Here is a 20681-nt window from a genome sequence, read left to right as displayed (position 1 = left end):
TAGAAACCCTCCATGCTTTCATTTTTCTGAGGAAGTTATTCCTATTTCCTTAGATGGTTTTACTCAACTATTCGTGTGCAGTGACAAAACTACTTAAATGGAACTTTTGCTTGATAGTATCTGAGTTTTTTTCTAGAATTAGCTGTGCTCCTCTCAAAAACAGAAGCAGAAATAATTTAATAACTTTTCAACATTATAACCACCAGTTTCACAATGGATTATGTGGTTGCCTTCAGACCACAGCATAACACATGCCCCTAGATTAAGGTTTAAATTAATATCTACGTATTTACAATAGTTAGAAACCAGCACCAGTATTTCTCAAGAGCACAGATGGATATAGTTAAAGACAGGTTTGAGTCTGCATATGCTCACTGCTACTGCTTAAATTCCGTGTGTCCTTCAGTGTGCTCTGATTTACGTGGACTGTGACAGGTAACGACTTACCAAAAATGCCCAAGTATCAGCAGGGTACCAGGCTCCAAAAATTAATTTAGTAAATTCCAGTCCATTAGATCAGATTACAGTAGTCTCATTCTTACATGGTTAAGTAGATTAATATTTTCATTAGGAAATCAATATCCAAAGTCTCCACACTACAGGAAGCAATGGGGACCCCGTAACCAGCCTGGTTTAAAGATGACACTCTTCTTCCCTCTGGACTCCTGCATGGTAAATTGTGGAGCAGGAGGAATAAGGAAGTGCCCAGACATGGATTACCACACCACCTGCATTAACAGATTTTGCTGAAGCATGTGTTAACTGTAACATTCAAGTATATTTTATTTAGTGCTATAAAATATATACAATCTCAAAACACAATGCATTTTGCACACAGTTTGTAAACCCTCATGGGTATCAGTACAGCATTCAATAGATGACACACTTCCTATGAAATCAGCAGACCAGAAAGCTAGGAAAACCCAAAACTACTCTATTTCAGATTACAATCTCTTTAACACCCTGCTGCTTAAGGCTATATTTCTGCTACCTGAGTTGATTTTGTTAACTTCACAATTTTTTGCATCTCCAGGAAGTGGGTGTGGGAAGCAGAGAGGAGTGATGGTGCACGCTTTTCAAAACACAAAAGTAGTAAGAAAAACATCAGGAGTGGCTTTGTAAACTTTGCATTAAAAATATGAAAAAGAAAAAATTTGGTACTTACAAAACTGAATACAGCCTACTTAAAAATCTTGAATCTAAAGTGAGATCAAGTAAAAAAAAACAACCAGCACTTCATTTCATAATGTACTTCAGTTTCACCATACTGGAAAGTCATGCAAAAACTGATGCCTGTTTCTTCATGTTTATACCACTGTTATGTCACCAATCTTGTGTGCGATGTCATACTACAAAAAGAAAGAATATCATTAATCTATATGAAGAGGAGGCTAGATACTGTAATATACAGTAATTAAATGCACTATTCAGATCATCACCCAACTTGTGGTCATTCGGATTAGGGTTTATACCAGTGTCTGACAGCAAAGAGATGCAGTGGTACAGCAAATTGAAACTTCATTTATCAGTTGTCTATAAATAACTGTAAGTTTAACTTGACAGGAATTTTTTGGTATCTCATGAGTTTCCCAGTGCATACCTACTGCAAAACCAGTAACTTGGATTGTCAAAGAACCACACAGTTTTGCTGCTTACTGCTATGAACACTCAGTTTTCTCAAAGTGCCTCATCCCAACCTGCACACTTGCTCATTTCACCATTTCCTTAGAAGTCAGTTCCAGTTCCTTGACTATTGTTACTGACTTATCTGGGGATGTTTTGTAAAAAGATAATAAAAAATGATTCTTTGTTCCAGTTACAGTTCCTATCAGCTCTGTATTCTTTGACTTCATATTCTAGACTGGTATTGTTAGAAAAATGATAACTCAGCATTTTTGCCACAACTCCATGTTACAAAACGCACTTTTGATATGCTGCCTGTACCTAAACACTGCTGACAGTGTTTATTAATTCTGCAAAAATACACCAGAAAACAACTCTTCCTAGCTAATAATCCACAAATGTATATGGATGTATTGTGTTTACTGGAAACATCTCATTTTATTTCCTAATTTCAGCTTGTTACAGGCCTTTGTATAATTACACCCATCCTCACAGATTTTTAAGACGTGCCTCAATGCCACAGTAGTTGCTCCGTAAGACCAGTAATTAAAACAACTGACTCAGGCTATTTCTGCAACATCTCACTTTCTTCCTTGCACACTGTCACACTGCAATTAGAATTACACATCAAATGGAATCCTCCAGTTGCACGTAACAGCAAAAGGAACTGAGTGCCTTCCCTAAACTTTGCTTGGAAGTGTAACTCAAATCAGCATTAAGTTCTGCTTGGCATGAAATCATGACCTTTGGCTTCTTTCTATTTCAAGCTGTTACCTGGCATGAGAACCTGCAGTACAACTTCATTCTGGCTATTGTTCACATAATTATTCTTGTGGGCAATATTAAGAGGTGCATTAACTGGGACTGAGCACTGAGGCCAGAAGCGTCCTTTCTGTATTCCTGTCTTTTCACCATGGATTGAACAGCACTCCTATTTCCCACTTCTTGCATTAATAGTTCTCAAGTTAATAATTAGCAACCATACACCTTCTAAAGTTTAGGCTGCCCCCCACACAGTTCATCCTATCCCATTCTACTGGAAGAGCCTGAAGAAACAGTGCTCTTGCACTCCAAAACATTTATAAATCCAGCTTTTCTCAGGGATACGGCAGGAGTGCAAGCGGGGGTTCATGTAATGACATCTCTCCATCAAGCACACCCTCTTTGCTCCATTTCACGAGTGAGCCAAGACACAATTAGCATAGCCTGCTTATGGAGAAAATTCTGCTATGTGGCACACAGAGATGAGCTGGGATGGGGGGAGAGCTCTTGATACCCCAATTGTTTGGAAAAGCAAATGTTTTTTAAAATCTGATACTTAAATGAGCTAGAAAGGCAAAACAGAACAAATATAACACAATCTGTTCTCCCTTGCCTGCACTGCCCTGATACTTTCCATCTTGATTTTCTTTTTCTTTCCTTCTCATCCAAGTACATCTCTAGCAATAAAAAAAAAAGTATTAAAATAATGAAAAATGAAGTCTGGCAAGTGAACCTTAGCATGCAGCTAGAAGCTGTTCATGCAGCTATAATAAAGAAAAAATAAATAATAAAAGAGAAAAAATAAAACATCCACCCCTCAGTGCTGTAACTTACAAACAAGATGTGGTAAGTCCTTTGGATCGTGCAAGGAAAACTATCAGTTAATAAGAAACTACTGTCTGCCCAGGTGCTTGCAATCATAACCCTATTAAGTTTAAGCTGGAAAACTAGGGGCCAGTCTGAAATACACTGTATGAAATGTAGTTTAAAGTGCCTAATGCCTAAAGCAGAGGCGAGTAAAACTGATTAGGAACAAAGAAAGATGATAGAAAGTGACAGTAAAAAGAATGACCCTCCACAAAAGCGTGATCAAAAGCAACATACCACAAGCAGAAAAAAGGAGAAACCTGCCTAAAACTCTGTCCTGCTCCAGTAATGAAATCCATACCCCTGTCAGGAATAAAAAGGCAGTATGTGATAGAAAGAGGAAGGTCAGGCACCAACGTAAGTGGGAAGCTGTAGGCAGAGGGAAAGTGTACAAAACACCAGACGCAGATAATCTGTTACTGACAGGGCCAGTGATGCCAAGAAGGAGCTTTCCACCTTTCTGGTTATAGCTCAGACTATCACACACAGGGTTAGACACCTCCAAGGTCAGTAATGGTGAAGGAAACACTCAACACATCTGGAGTCTGTATTTCCATTATCTTACTCTGAGAATACCTTTAAAGACACCTGCAGTGAGCAGGAGGGAAAGGGTGGTGAGGGAGTATCAAGTGACCCAGTGGAGCGATGAGGACACTTCCCCTTGCATTGGCAATGGGCTTTGGGGGATCTTTCACCCTCAAGAAGCTCCCTAATGGGATCTGCTCTACTATTATTTTTCCTACAACCTGAAATACTCAAGGATCACCAGAAGTACTGGAAGAGTGACTGCTGTCAGGACAGAATTAAAAAACAGGATGTAGCAGATGGTCTCATCAAGATAACTATCTTTAAATAAACGTATTTCAAAATTTCCTAAAATTATGAAAGAAATGGAAAAAAGTACTAGAGGGGCACTGGTGAAGACTGAAAAGATTTGCCAAGGATAACTTTAAAAACAAATGACAGTGCAATTGGAAACTCTAGCTCCAAAAGTCATGAAGAGTCAACAGAACACTCCATTCTAACAGCTATAAGAGATGATGAATGAGAAGGAAATGTCAATGTCAATAGAAAATAAAAAATAAAAAAAACCCACCATGCAACTAAGTCATGACAGAGCCAGGACATCAACCCTAATTCTCCATGTCTTTAATCAGAGTCCTCTGCCTTGGGATTCTTTTGTTATTGTTTTTATTGCTGGTGAGTGAGCTTCTGCCAGCCTTGTCATGCATTAAGGATGTCCTCACCCTCCTTGCACGTTCAGCAATTCTCCCCCCATGTACAAACCACAAAGCCAGCAGCTAATGAACCAGCTCATATGGTTGGCATAGACATGAGATGTTGTCAGAATTAAATTCACATGTATAACGTAATGACACAATTTTCACTGTCAGTTGAAATCCCAGTTTGCTCAGGTAACACCAGGGGCAGGAAAATTATGCTAATTTCTAATAGGCAACAAAAGGGACTGTTGAGCATAAAGGCTCTAACCCTCCTTCCAGTCCTTTCATCTAGGAATAATGCATTTTAGTGAGTTGGTTGAGATTCCTGCCTGCCCACCCACTTGAGATGTGCATAGATCATACTTAAAGTTATACATGTAAAATACTTCAAAGTAGCAACATAACCTTGATTTCAAAACCACAGAATTGGTGTTTAGAACTTTGATGCCTTTCAAGTATGCAAGTCTAGCAAGATCAGAGCTGTAGGTTATCTGCACAAGAATCACAATTTTCATTGTCTTGCTACTAAATGAAAACCAACAGACACACTGATGATCGAGCTGAGGATTTTTTTTCCCTAAATGAGCTGCACATGAAGAACAATCACTGGTGACCTTAACTTCAGTCTGAAGAATATTAACATTTTAATGAGTAGCTCTAAGCTCTGGTCCATACTAGGCAATTGGGCAATAGTGACACCTATTTTTTTGGTAAATAAAAGGGACGTAGAAGTACGACTTCAATCCTAGCACCAGTGTGCGCACAGATGATATAAATATAGTGTTTCTCATCACAACTGCTAAAACCTATCAAAAACTACATTCATAACTCAACTGTACATTTCTAGAGCTTTTTATTAGAACTTATTAAATAAAAAAAGGTTTAACTGATTATTAACTCAATTATTAACTCAATTATTTTCCTGAGTAAAGAATAAGGAAATAACCACCCGGCACCTTAGAAGGTTCCTCAGCTTTCTGCTGGAAAACACTCTCAGCAAGTCACTGCAGGGCACTGTACGGTCGGTCACATTTGGGCACGGAGAGATAGGGACAGAGGCTGAGAAAGCATCAGCTGTGGGGGACACTCATAATTCCCAAACAACATTTATTACTCGGTTTCCATACAAAGCACTCATATTTAGTCATCATTTTTTTCCAAGTGGGCTGGAGACAGCATGGGAATCCACAGCATTGTTTTGTTTTTTGAAGTTCCATATTTTAAACACAGTGAGTTTTCCCATCTTAAATAGGGATACAAGGTCATTAAATTAAATATACTACCTAAAGAGGTCATCCAAACCACAACTCAAGTCCAAAGCAAAAGATACTGCATTGCCAAAGCAACTTCATTTTGAGTTACAGACTACAAGGATGAAACCAGGGCAAGATCAAACAGTTCATTTCAAGCTGTCTCCTTTCAGTAACTCTGAATTTTTCTCATGTACCAACAAGAGGGAAGTATATGTGAAAATAAACTAATTGCAAGCTTTATTTTGTATTTTACAGCTGAGATGAACTGTTTCTGGTCTTGACAGTTACAGGATTGGAAGTGACATGGAAGGACATTTTATTTATCTGGAGAAGAAGTGCAGTGCTAGCAGCCACAACATAAGCTTTTTGACATGTTTCACAAACCACCAGCTGTGCCCCAGAATTGGCGGCATCTTCTTTAGCAGTCAAAACAATTCAGTAGTCTTATGTATTCCCACCAGTTGCCTTTATTCCTGGTCTAAGGTATCGGCTTCCCTCCCACCTGAGCTATTGTACTGGGAAACAGAAATCTTAAATTAATTTTATCTTGATCTCCTACAGCTAAGTAAGGCATAGCACGAGTGTTTTGACTTCAGCAAATAGTTTCTTTGAAACACGACCCACTCAGCTGCCTGAGGAGTCATCTGTGAGTGGCTGGGGCTGCAATCAGAGCCCTTAAATATCTGGAACAAATGCTCCGCTGCACACTTTAACTTCCTTGAAATCTGACTAATCCCCACTGATGTTTCACAGGTAAAATATTACCAAGTGGCATGAAATAGTGAGATTCAGATCCCTGGATGGGATAATAGTTTCAATTACAAATCGCTGAGCAGGACAAGTAACAAGCTATAAAGAGGTGTTACTTCACTTGTACTGGCCACAAGAAACAAAAGCTCAAGCTGCTTTCCTACTCACACAGAACTTGGCATAATTGGAAACTATTTACTAATAGTACTAAATTACTTTTATAGCTCTTTACCATCTGATTCAGTATTTCTTCATAGCAAATTCTAACCCAAGTGACCGCCACACCCCTGGAGATGTTTGCGCCCAGACCACCAAAAAGCTGAGCTGTCACCATTTTCCCTGTCTGGGGTGTTCAGGAGAATCTACACTTTCTTCTGCTTCTTTATACAGTACTGTTAGTAATATAACCAAAGCCAGCACATGCAGAAATTATGGATGGTAGGCACAGTACAAGGCTCTGCAATTTAAGCAGCGAGGTATGCTGGCTACAAAAGCAACTCTAAATGCAAAAAAGTTCTGCAGACTCTGAAAACCCCTAAGCCAGATGTTGCTGGAGACCAGAGCTGGAAAAGGCTTCAAGAAGTTGGAAAGTTCATGCATGCTTCCAGAGTCCACATTCCTGAAACAAAATTCCCCAGAAACAGATCAGACTCACTGCTTTCCTCTCCCTGCTTTGCAATTAGGAAAAATTCTCTAGGAAAGAGAGTACAATACCCTCCAGGTACAGCACTCAACTTCTGCCCTGCCTGCAGCTCCCAGAGCCACAGCAGCCAGCCCTGGAAGTGGGACAACTGTCAAGGCATCACACAGCTCCCTGCACTTCCCAGTGGACACACTGCCTCCAGAGGTTTTTCCCTCAAGAAAAAATTAGATTACCAAAGATAAAATGATGTGCTTTCAGATGTTAATGTCTCTTCTAATATTGCCACTTTTTAAAACTGTTATATAATCAAGTTGTGTAACCAACAAGCTCGACTTCCTTACAAAGATGCTCCCCTCCCTCCATGCATCAACCCTGGCATCATGCAGGGTTCCTGTATGAATTGCACTGCTTTGTTCCCCAAATAATATGATACAATTGTCCTTCATCTATTTCTCTAGACAGCATGGACCAAAAGAAATTTCACTAAAAATGAGGACCCAAATAGCAGCTGCTGCCACTAAATGCTAATGACTTTGCATATCAAAAGCAACCTGACCAGTGCTTCAACAGCTGAAAGCTGAAGTCTTCAAAATACCAGCTTACAAGAGTGACACTAACTTTGATTTCCAACTATAGGAAAATCAAAGGATACTTAAAGGCTCCCTATTTCCAGAAACTTGACTTTGAATGGAAGTCAGAAGCAGGGACAACACAATCCTCCAGGCCAGTTTTCTGCCAGAGTGGTCATTGCCCCCCCTGCCACTAAATGCTACTGACTTTGCATATCCAAAGCAACCTGACCAGTGCTTCAACAGCTGAAAGCTGAAGTCTTCAAAATACCAGCTTACAAGAGTGACACTAACTTTGATTTCCAACTATAGGAAAATCAAAGGATACTTAAAGGCTCCCTATTTCCAGAAACTTGACTTTGAATGGAAGTCAGAAGCAGGGACAACACAATCCTCCAGGCCAGTTTTCTGCCAGAGTGGTCATTTTATAAAATTAAAGGTTCATTCTCTTCTCCTGGTAGCTGTGCCTGCACCATTCTGCAAAAAGCCTAAAGCAAATTAAGAAAAGCAACAGAATCATCATAACTCAAGTATGCACATTATTTTTATATTTAGATGCAAGTCTTCATGTATTGAGCAATCACCTACGGTCATACACAAGCGAAAGGTACTTTTAGAATAAGCTGAGATTTGGAAAGGTAGGCAACATTCATAGCTTTGTTTCGTCCTACTCTTACTTCTGCTACTTAATCAGCTATTTTCTTTACAAACTATTCTGCTTTATGAATTTAACAGAAGCAAGGAAACAAGGCTAAGTTGCTGTCCTTACCTGCTTTTTAAAAGAGCCTAGCAATTAATTGCCTATCAGTTATTACCACAGAGCTTTGAAAGAACTCAAGCTGCTCCATCAGGGAAACAAATTTTAAGCTCAAAGACACAGCCAAGATGTTCAGAGAAACAAACAAACAGCCAGCCAGACCTTTTATGAAATTTTATCCAAGGCATTGCCTAATACACATATAAAGGACCACAGAGGTTCTGTAGACCTACCAGGTGCTGAGTGCCCTCTGTTCTGTCAGGACACTCAGGAAAGTTCTAGATGCTTTGCTGGAATTCCACAGACAAGCTGGAGGTACTCAACTTCTGGTTCACTGTCACCTATCCTCCAACTAAAAGACCTGAGGAGCAGCTGAAGCATGCAAGAGCCATCTGTGACAAAACTGCCACCCTAAATTCAATACTTCCACCCTTTCCCAAGTCTTGACATGAATGTTAAAAAGAGTGTAAGAAAGGTTTCTTAGAACTCTATAAATAGAGACAAATATGAACTTCCACTTTTATTAGGTTTCCTTTTGTATTTAAGCATGAGCCTTAATTTGAAATAAAAAAAAATCCTAGAGGTTTATTCACCAGTACTCCATTTAACTTCACATGCTTGTGCACACATGTATTGTGTGGTCTGGCCCAGAACACACTATTATATGAACATAGGCATGCATTGTAACATATGAACATGTGTACATTATGAGCAAATGTAAGCTAATTATGCCTCCAACAATATGAAGTTAATACATGCCATTAATGCAAATGGAGCCCATGCCAGACTTTGGATATACACCCGAGATGACACTGGAGAAATCACATTAATCTCAGGTAAAACAAGGACCATAATCAGTTTGTTTGCAAGGTCAAGTGGTGCAGAGTATTCTGAGTCAACTTCACTGAAATTTAAAAAGATGCGTATTAACACATTAAACACAAAAAACCTGAGCATTTTATCAACATGCTTTGAGTGCTGTCACCCTGCTTGTTTGAACTTTAAAGACAAAGATTACTCAGTTACAGGAATTTTTGGTTCTACCTAAAATAAAGAGGGATGAAATTCAATCTAAAGTTCCTTTCCATCCGTATGTTTCAGAATAACTATTGATATCCACAACTAAAAATCCCATCTAAAAGTGCATATTTTAAAATATCTAAAGTTTTACTTGCCTTGGAAGGGGGGAAAAGAGCAACAAATAAAATTATTCATGCCACCATGGTATACACAGCCATATTTATTAGTTCACTTCCAATTACATAGAGAGAAAGCTGATGCCATACACAAGTGCTGCTTTAAAATAAAGACAGACTACTGTTTTCTCCAACAGTTTTATTTCAAAAAGTACACAAGTCTGTCATGGAACTACAGCAGTTCAAAATTTTAGATTTTGTTTTTTTACAAATTCACTCACAATACCTGTATTTTAAAATACCATTCCCCCAAAAGTGTGAATATAAAACCTCATACTGAAATTCATATCAATGTTCAAAGTCCACGCTTTGTGCATGAGAAGTGTAATGTAACATTGTAACATTTTGGATCCCAGAAAGTTATTGCTCTGCTTTCAGCTGAGCTATGCCTCAATGCTAGGGGACTATTAAACAAAGGACCCCAAAAAGCACCTATCAAGTGTATAAAACAAGGTTTAAGTGACACAAATAGCATAATATCTTTAGACTGGAACAAAGACCTAGAGTGACCCAGAATATATACACTGCTCAGAACAAAACTAAAAGCTTGTCATGGAAACCAGTAATATACAATATTCAGCATTACAGAAAAACTTGCAATTCAGAAGTCTTACTTGCACTATTAAACAGGAAGCATACATCTAATATGAATGAGACTATCAAGAGCTGAGAAAGATGTATGCGTTGTACATTTCTTTCAAAAGTCATGTTTTACCCCTCCAACAAGGCATTTTTGTGCACCGCACAGTTTTGGAAGAAGTATTCGTTTTTAAGGAAGGAAGTTTCACACAAGTATCTTTAAATATCCACTGCAGAAAGTTGATGAAAACTTCTTGTAATGTATGGACAAGTGTTACATAACCTCTACAGTATTACAAATCTAACACTTTATTCACACCATGCTAAAATTATGGGGTTTCTTTCTATATATAGTAGTCCTCAACAGGCAAGTTTACAGTCATGACATTAACTAGAGGTTTCTTGAGCTCACTTATAGTATTTACACAATGGTACTCCCTCCCCTTCCCTCCCCCTTTTTTTAATAAAATGAGACATTAAAAATGCCACCTCCTAAATTGTATATCAGCTGCCATTACTTCCTAAAAGTGTTCTGTCAGCAGAGCTCTCTGCCACATTGGACACCTCACATGTTTAACCAGTTCATCTCCCATACACCTAGAAATTATTGTTAAATACAGTAGTTGCTTTTGAGAATCATAATCCAGTGTAAGTGAACAATCTAGTGACAAAAGAAACAATTTATAATTTATAGTAGCAGTATTATGTTTTCATAGTAGTGTTGCATCCACCCAAAAAGGCATGATGATAGCAACTTGAGGCAGAGTTTACCCCAAGTCAGAGGTTCTATATTTCAGATAAGGACTGTGTCAGATTCCATTTCTTTCATTTTTCCATGCAATTACATAAATAGACAGACACTGTCAAGGCTGCTAAGCCTAACAGCCAGGCTCTGAGGGCACATCAGGCTGTCCTTCTGTCCATTTATTATTTTGCACAAGCTGACAGAGCATCAAGCATGTGTAAACTCCGCTCTGCGTGCTTTACTGAGACAGGTCTCTGGGTTTGTGTCCTAGGGCTTACCTGACTGTAAGTTACAGGGTCTCAGGCCAAACCAAAAACAAACCAAAACAAACAAACAAAAAATTAATTTAAAAAAACCCCAAACCACCAAAATACACATAGGTCCACAGATGGCTTAGAACTAAATTTAGTAGGTTTGCTGCCTTGTTCCTTAGGTTTATAGCTCTCTCTCAGTCTGTGATTCAGTTTAGTCTTGCACTCAACTTGTATTTATAGTAACTATACCCTTTTCATCAAGGAAGGCCTTAGTTTCAAGGTAAACAATCAGTGTATGATTAACATCTTGGAAGTCTCTTCTATCACAATAATTGGATGCAAAAAGATGTCTCCTCATCTATAGTTCTTCAGAAGCTATGTTTGGCACATTTAATAAACCTATTCTTTACCACATAAATAAAAGTCAATCATCCCTCTCATTGGTACAACAACTGAAGAGTTTTCAGGAACACAAACACTCAAATCATAATTAGCAATTGAAGGAGTAAGTGACGTTTTGAAATACAGAACAATACAGAGAGAGAGACACTGAAGTTCACATCCAAAAATAGGCATGAAGAGGTATAAATAGTACATAAGAATCAAGAAATCAGATCACAGTGTCATGTTTTAAGAACTGTACCATCATCTAAGCACCTGTTCATACAGTATGTTTAGGCACCAGAAATTTCATAAAAACTGAAGTTACAATCAGGCAAAGTTTATTGACAAGGCACACATGAAAGATAAAAAAATCTGATCTCTAACAGTATCAGTTTACAATCTAAAAAAGTCCCAGATGTGTAAAACTAACTCTATATTACTTAATAGCCATTCAAGTTTCTAAATTCAGTATGAAGGGTATGTTAAAACCGTGAAATTGTTTGGGTTGTAAGGAGCTTAAAGATGACCTTGTGCCAACCACTGCCATGGGCAGGAGAATTTCTTTATATTAATAGTGCCAGCCAAAAATTGTGCACCTATTTACAGATAGGACAAACATTTAGTAGTAAGCAAAAGAATTCATCACATATCTATAAGCAGCTACAAAAAAGCAGATACTAAACCTAGAAGTCTGGGGGAATGTTGTTTTCTCACACTGTTGCTACACACAAATAATCCTAACATCTTTCAACAGGCTATTCAGATATTTCCTTCATTAACATCAGTGCACACACTATAATGCTTTTACAGTTTTCCAAAATACCTTGCAGTTCAACATCTCTAGCTAGAGCAAGCTGAAAAAACTCTCCCCCACCTGCTCCCCAGCACAAGACAAAGAAGGTAGAAAACAGGAGGAAAGAAAAAATTCACAGATGCAAACTGTACTGAGTTTTAAATGGAGCTTTTGCAGGTATATAACAACAGTCATCAGAAGCTATAAGAAGTCTTTAAATACATGTGAAAGTAAGACAAGGAATTGTTGTGTTTCTCCTGTATTGCTTTAAGTATGCAAAATTGGGAAGAAGTGTTTTTAATCTTGCAACATGAAATTTGTATCAACAATTCTGGATAATTATTGCCTCTCAGCTACATGGAACTCTTGCCTCTACAGTCTGAAGATTGGTTCAGAATATTCAGGGCTGTTGAAGAGGCAAGGAAAAGTGAGCTTTGAACTCCTTGCAAATTCATACAGCCAGACATTAGCATCTTGAACAAGGGCTGACTACTGCTTAGGTACATATGGAAAAAGTTGTTTCCACAGTGGTTAGAGCAAGAGGACAGACATCAAATACCAGTTACTTAACAGGTTTCATTAAATCCCTATGGAGCTTCTAGGAAATTGCTTTGGAAAAAAACCTAAGAGCACTGTCTTAGTATCTAACTAGGCATTGGAAAAGGCAAGGTACAATTAACTTAAAGACCTGTATAAAGATACATTAATTAATTCTTACTGTGATATTAACAGTTGATCTGTAGATTTTAGAGCTTAGATAGCACTACCAACAACCTGATAGGACCTCTTGCATCAGATAACATAAGTATTGTTATATGACAGGACCAGAGCTAGTTATTGTAGAAAAATTTGTGTTTCAAAGAACTTGCCAGGTCTCCTGTCACACTTCCACTCACTGCCATTTTAAATTCAGAACAGATTAATTAAATTAATTGAACCAATCAAGTAACTGTCTGCCCCTGAAATAAGAGCTCAAGTACTCCAAACAAACATTACCAGGTTAAAGAACCACATAAATATTCAATTTGAACAGAATCCAAAGTCATCCTTGGTATTTCAGCCCCTGCAACTATACCAGACAGTGGCCAAGTTAAAATATTTCTGTTATTCCACAACTGAGAATAAAGTCTCAGGATCTCTGAGAAACTTCATGGTCTACACATGAAATGCTTTTGTTACTTCCCACTTGTGTCTCACTGTTACACATTCAGAACTGCACATTAGCTGACAGTGTCAGAGCCTCCTCAGCAACCTACCAGAGGTCCAAATACCTTCAGTGTCCGATATTTTTTTACGAACTTCAACGCTTTTAGCAAATAGTTCAACTGTCATATACTAATAAGTTTAAAATTAAATATGAGAATTGGTGGCTTTTCAAACTAACTTGTATATTCTCTTCAAGGAAACTTTCATGCCAGTGTTTAAATGAGGGGTGGAACACAGTAGTTTTCTCTAATACTTACAATGAACACTTTAAAAAACAGCTTTTAAATTAATAATATTTTATACTATCGACCCATCTTTGCTTTGTGCTGGAATCATCACAGGAACAGCTCCCATTCTACTTAAATTAGGTGCAGCTACCTTTGAAGGTGCAAAGGCTGGGGTCTGAGGAGGAGCACGTTCAAAGTCTTCACTTGGGACTTGGCTATATGGAGTTTTGGTATATCCTTCCATGTTGGAGGGAGACATTGAGCCCAGGGAAGAACGATTGCTGCCAATGTAGCTGCGAGCTGTTGAACTGCGACTTTTTGGAGGTGGAACATCTTCTCTAAAATAAACAAAACAAAAAAAAAAACCAGTTGCAGAACAAGAGTTCAGTCACCACTACTTTAAAACAAATACTCAGTTTGGTTTTTTTTATTCTCATGCAGTAGGCAAAAAAAATCCTTACATCTTCCTTTAAAGTAACAAAAATCCCCCAAACCCTCAATATTCATTGCCTTTAAAATGTTTACTGAAATTAGACAAACCACAAAAAGTTCTCTGACAAGCCATCAGTGTGTTATAATAAGATTTCCAGATTAAGACAGAAATCTCAACTGTTAAGTAACTTATTTGCAGAAATACACATTTAAAAGTTAATCTTCCAATAATACTGCTCAGAAACTAGAGACATGTTACCTGATATCATGATGTACTTCTTTCTCATATTTCTTCTCTCTGTGCTTCTTACAGCAACAGAAGATGAGAGAACACAGTACAGCGAGACCCAGCAGGGTTCCTATAATAGCTCCAGTAATTATACCAGCTGTATTTACGGCTAGAATAGGCAAATAACAATACTGTTTGTTAAATGTCAAAGTTATAAGACCAACTTTCTTTTAACATTAAGCCCAGTATGCTTCATATGAGGCAGGTCAATAATACATCAGAGGGGAAGTGCTCAGTCACATGCATTTAAAACAGTAAGACTTGAAGTGGCACCCACAAGTTACGTAACAGGGTTGGGGTTTTAAACCTTTTAGGAGTTTAGAGAAAAAGACTGTTCAGGTTTAACACACAGAACACTGTGTGACTATTACACAGCAAACACTTACGAGGGGTGACATTCAGCTCAACAGAACATTCATCCGTGCCAACTCTGTTTGAGGCCACACAGTTGTATGTACCAGAATACTCTCGAGAGGCATTTTTCAGAAGAAGTTCCCCTGTATTTTTATCTACAAACAACAGAAGGTAGAGGTTTATCATTTGCCTAAATATAATTCCATAGTCAACTTCATAGAATTATTAATCCAGCACATACATGAAATCTTAACTTTAAAATGTCATATTAAAGATATCCAGATTAAAACAAAGCTCTATCATGCTGTAAAATGCTATTGCTTGTAAAAGTCTTACCCTGTTAGAAATGTATTCCACAGCATTTGACTTGCTCTACTTGCTGAACAAGTTAGGTAGTGTCTAGATTCTTGACAACACTCTCAGTGTCCCCAAACCTACATTTACAAGCCCAAAACTAACATGGTTTTAGTAAGTTACAAGTCACTCTTGCACAATTTCCCACTCATTCTTGTCCAGCACCGATATTGTCAACTGCTCTTTTTGTTACCATGAGTCAAATTTGGGATGTGAACAAAGAAGGGGCATAACAACAGTAGCCTAAAGTCTTCAGTGGTACAGAGAAGGACTTTAATGATCAACCATTCACTGTCAAAACAAGAACTAAGAGACATCAACTAGCACTACCAGGAGTTAAGTTCAAAACAAAGGACAGTATTAGGTTCTTCCTTTGTAGCTAATTTTTAGGTTTTAAGATATTACATACTCTAATAAAGTGCAGAAGCTTACCAAAAAAATGGAGATGTTTGCTTCTTTTAAATCAAACTGAAGCCACTTTTGAATTCCCTACTGTCCACTTGAGCACAAAAGCAAAAACATCAGCAAGCAGGAGTAACTCCTAACACTTGGGTACGGGTGAGCATGATACTGCAGCCTAATGGTAAGAATCTCAACTTGAAGCTTGAAACATTTCCCATCATGAATTAAAAACCAAAATCAACTCCAGCTCATTTCAAAGTCAGTTTTGTCAGAGGGCAGAAGTGACATTTGATCTTGACTACTCTATAGTAACACTAACTCTGGGATGCTCACAAGTCAATATAAGCTAAAAATACTATTGCAATCTTTTTAAGTATTTCAGAGTAATAAATGAAGTTTGACAGTACTCAGCACAGAAGTGGCAGGAAGTTCGTGTGTGCCAGATACTCTCCTCCAGTCATAAGACAGAAGTGGGGATCCTTCTTGTGACACACATTTCAAGGTAACGTCTTTTCCGATCTCCTGTGATCCTTCAATGGAACATTTGGTCCTTGCTGGCTTTACTAATAAACAAAACATCACTGAATTAATAACAGCCACAATCAAAATGCTTACTAGTTGTGTTCTAGCAGTCAGTCTATTCTGCAAAAGATAAAGTTTGTGCCACAAACCATCTCCATGCACTGAAAGATTTTCTATGAAATACGAGCCAGGCACAGAACTTCTAAAAATACTCTTTATTTGAAATATTATTCTCTTCACCTCCTAGAACAGGATTATACCCATCCCTCCCAAGGCCTCGATAATGACCATAATCAGCACAGATTCAGTACAACAGTACCCAACTGGAAATTTTCATTTCAGACATTGAAAATAGGATGGAATAAGCACATAAAAAACATCACTGAAAATTTAAGAAAATAAATTATCTTACCAAGTACAGTCAACTGTATTTTTTTGCTTTGAACTCCAGGAGCCTTCTTCACTTTGCACTGGTATGTGCCAGTGTCTGCTGCCTTTAAATTCAGGATATCCAATGAACCATCACCAGATTTGGGATCAAGATTTGTAAACTGCATTCGCCCAGTCATAGAAGCATAATAATGATTATAAACCCTGTCTACAGCATACATAATTATCTATAAAAAAAGAAGAAATATGATTCAGAAATCCACTTAGTGGGCAAACATTTTAAATAATTTGGTCTATTTGAATACTCAAGTTTCTTTCTGTAGTTTTAACCCCAGACATAGGACATAGCCAAATATCTCCATCTTCAAAACATCACCACACACAGCATTATAATGAATACTCCAACCAAACACCTGACCAAGTACCAATATGTCACAATTGACTTCTGACTGAAAGAAAACTGTTTAGAATTGCTCTAACTTAATTCTGCAAAACCTGCCTACTAATACTGATTACACTTCCAAAGGCAGGAAAGCATTAATAACTAAAAGAGTCAATATAGTTAAAATTAAGTCCTCCTGAATTTGTTTTCAATAAGGAATATAACTCAGGTACAAAATCAAAGTTTCCTTTTTGGAACTGAAATGTATTTAATTTGGGAGTTCTTCATTAGAAGGCAAGTTTATAGTGAAAAATATCTTGACATTTCATCCTTAATCTGGTATTTCAAAACTTCCACTAGATTTCATATGACTGGTGCTTCAAAGCAATTTAAGATCACAAGCATCCCAGCCTGAAAAGGTGGAAGTTTAAAAAGGCAGTAACAAAAGTCATACATTGACCTACTCAAACAACTGAATTAACACTGCCCAAAAAGAAGTCTCTACTTACTATTTGCTCCCTCTTTTGATTATCTGCTGGTATCAATACCCACTCGATATCTAGTGGGCCTTCATCTTCTTCCGAGAGTTCAAAAGTACACGGCAACGTAACTTTCTCTCCTTGTGCTTTTTCAAACATTGACTGGTCAACTGAAGTTATAGTTAGGCTTCTTGTTAGACCTATAAAAACATATTTTTATGTTTTGAAAACAAGTCACACACAGTTTTTCACTGTCAATGTTCTATGACATACTTTTCCTGTCTAGAAATCATGCCATCAGTCAGACTGGTCACCGCTGAAGAGCCTGTGCAGATCCTGTTACCCAACACAGCACGAAGTCCCGTGCTGCTCATTTGGAATTACATCCAACAGGCAGCTACATCTTTCAAGCCATACTTTTTTCTTTTTTGCACAATTCAAGTCCCACACAAAACTAAACTAAACATTTCCAACAGTAGATTTTTCAAGTCACTATATAATCACCTTACTATTACTCCCTCACTGTAAAATGGAAGTATGGAACAGTAATGAAGTCTGCCAGATTAGAAAGAATTCTTGAGAAGTCCTGGGTTGGAAGTAAGTTACTTTGCCTTGAGCTATAAGGGGCTCCTCTATCTACAGGGACACAGAGGACAAATTAATCTTTTTCAAACATCTCAACGAGTATTTTTGCATTTGTTTGTCTTTTCTGTTTGTCTTACTCCTCTAAAAAGGCTGTGCAATCCTTATCCGCATGCCTCTAGGCAAACATGCTTCCAAACAACAAATTTTCCTCAATTCAACCCTGAAAAAGAATCCATATAGTGACACAAAAAGAGCTACTCAAAAGGCCTGAAGCAAGATTCCCCCTATTTCACAACAAACACAGGCGTCCCTTATATCAAGTGAGCAGGCTTGCACATCACAGCCAGGATGTGGAAAGCACACCCTTTGCTCATGATGGAAATGGGTTTTGCACTGGTACCGCTACTGTTTTGTCCACCTTCTTGGAAACCAAGCTCAGGTTTTCAGTCATTTTATGTGTGCAGGTTGCTAGACAGACACACAGATGTGACCACAGCCATGAGAACTGCAAGGCCACCAGGAGAATGGACAGTGTGAGGAAGATAGATGGCTTTGGCACCTTTTACAGATCTAAAGTAACAGCCTCAGGTGAAAGTTTAAAATCATTTTACACAGCGCTTTTGTGTTCTAACTTGCACTTCTCCACATAGTAGAGGAGCTCCAGCACGGTAGAGGAGCTTCCTGCAGTAGATCATAGAATATGGTGAGTTGGAAGGGACCCAACAGATATCCTTCTGCTTTACTAAAATTTTGCTCTGTATCAAGTCTTTGCATTCTCTTCCTGATGACAAAACAATGCGATCTTTAACAGCTATTTTAAAAAATCCTTGAGAAAGAAAAATCACTTGATATACTAAATTCCAGACATCAGCCTGCAAGAAAAGGCCTTCAGAATAGTTAATTACTAACAAACTAGGTAGGATTATTTTGTTTCCTATCATTCATAGTATTACTTTTTATGACATTGCCTTCAGTCTGGGGGAAGGGGAAAAAAAAGAAACACCAACCAAAAAAACTTAAATCAACTTGAGGTAGGAAAGAGAGTTATGTGCAATGTCTCTTACCGACAATGGACACCTTTTCAAAGACAACTCTAATGGGTTTGTACCACCTCTTTTTTGACCACAGTAAACAGATCTGAACAGTTAATTCTCTGCTTCTAGGTTGAATTACAACGGTTCCCTAAATAATAGTGATCTCCATGAATACCTGTTGATTTGTCATAAATCCTATTCCCTCCTAAAGGATCTTTTCAGATTTCCAAGTGTAAAACTAGCCATTCTAAACCTCTTTAAAATGTTGTTTGACTAGTGAATAGATTAAATTTGGTCAGCTCTATATAAACAAAGACAACACTACTACTACCCATCACCTCTATTTATGGGTAGATTTAGAGTACATTCATGCTTCCATAATAGACAGTAGCATTTACATTATTAATGTAAATTCCTGAACTGTTTTTTTCAGCAGCTTCCATACTCTTGTTTTCCTTTTCCCCACGGCCTCATTAGGGAACTGTAATACAATATTCTCGAGTTCATCTCCAAATTGCATTTCTGCATCTGCAATGTTACTATATTAAAGAAAAGGGATGTGAACTCAAGTAGAGTTTAAGTGACTGATAATCAAATACATTATTATGTTACTTACTTCCTTAAAAGCCTCAAATCTGTAACCTGGGAAATTAAAAGCTTTCATTCGGAAGTAAATCACTGGAGCAGAGCTGCTGCTCTGTGGCAGCATCTCCAGTCACGCTCACACTGCCATCTGAAGTTCCACCACAAAGGACCACAGCACACACATTTGCTTCCCCCTCCCCACAAGAGGACCTGCTGAGAATTTCACAAACTGGACAATAATTCATATAAGAGCAACACTCTGCCTTTTCACAGCAGATAGTGGATAATAGAATTCATACTCTGGGGATGCTATGACACGTCCCTACTACTAAAAAGCATAAACTCCTCTGATTTTCAGTTGATACCTGCTGAAACACAACATGGCCAAACCAAACTGGACAGATGAGTATCCACATGTTGATTTTTTTGACTACTTTTCTAAACAAATGGGACTTGTAGGATCAATGTTTTATATCTCTCCCTCTTCAGCTGTTGCTTGTTCATCTCTTTGACAATTTCAAACAAATATAAAAGCAGAAATAACAGGCCAGTACAACCAGAAGTCCCCCAAGTACTCATATGTACTGACAGAGCTAAGAAGCATTAGATTCTTCAACTATCTCTTGCCTCTTCATTGCCAGACAACTCATGTGAGTATAATTTCAAAGTGGACATTACACAGTTTCATGGCAGAACACTGAGAAAAAGACACTGGCAACTGGGAAGAAAAATTATGTTAAAAGCTGGAAGTACTACATTTCAGAGACACACTCCTAGGAAGCCAGACTCCAGTAGTCCTGCCTATCACTGCCTGTCAGTTTAGTCCAAGTGCTTCAAAAGCCAGAAATAGTTTCTACTACAGCACTCATTTCTCTGATCCAAACATACAAATTGACATAGTAACCATGTGCCAAATAAAAGCAGAATCCAAAAGCCTGAAGAGCCTTGCTCAAAATAGAAGATTGTCACAAAAATATTTTTCAAGTTTCAATTTTTGATACTTTTGAAGTCCAAGTAGTACTTTCATGAACACTGACTGCAT

General features: G+C 38.0%; 1 protein-coding gene across 2 annotated transcripts; it reads right to left on the bottom strand.

The window, feature by feature from the left end:
* Positions 1-758: 758 nt before the first annotated feature.
* CXADR (coxsackie virus and adenovirus receptor) lies at positions 759-17655 on the bottom strand. Of its 2 annotated transcripts, XM_017731535.1 has the most exons (7): positions 17466-17631; positions 16597-16801; positions 16070-16225; positions 14939-15061; positions 14523-14661; positions 13983-14169; positions 759-1349 (listed from the first exon to the last, which is right to left on the bottom strand). In XM_017731535.1, the coding sequence occupies exons 1-7, from the start codon at positions 17592-17594 to the stop codon at positions 1308-1310; spliced, it is 981 nt and encodes a 326-aa protein (XP_017587024.1). In that variant the 5' UTR covers positions 17595-17631; the 3' UTR covers positions 759-1307. The 2 variants fall into 2 exon arrangements, with proteins under 2 accessions (XP_017587024.1, XP_017587022.1); XM_017731533.1 differs by lacking the exon at positions 759-1349 and having other exon boundaries at positions 9670-14169; positions 17466-17655.
* Positions 17656-20681: the final 3026 nt, after the last annotated feature.

The sequence above is a fragment of the Corvus brachyrhynchos genome, unplaced genomic scaffold (genome assembly GCF_000691975.1).
Source record: "Corvus brachyrhynchos isolate BGI_N302 unplaced genomic scaffold, ASM69197v1 scaffold152, whole genome shotgun sequence".
NCBI lineage: Eukaryota > Metazoa > Chordata > Aves > Passeriformes > Corvidae > Corvus > Corvus brachyrhynchos.
This window is presented reverse-complemented; position numbering and strand designations above follow the sequence as displayed.

Bases quoted from the DNA above. Each gene is read 5' to 3' on its own strand.
- CXADR (XM_017731533.1), bottom strand. From the start codon at position 17,594: ATGTTTGAAAAAGCACAAGGAGAGAAAGTTACGTTGCCGTGTACTTTT. The intron at 14,662-14,938 runs GTAAGTGTTTGC...TGCCTATTCTAG, and splicing joins TGAGCTGAATGTCACCCCTC to CCGTAAATACAGCTGGTATA. The intron at 14,170-14,522 runs GTAACATGTCTC...TGTTTATTTTAG, and splicing joins GAAGTACATCATGATATCAG to AGAAGATGTTCCACCTCCAA.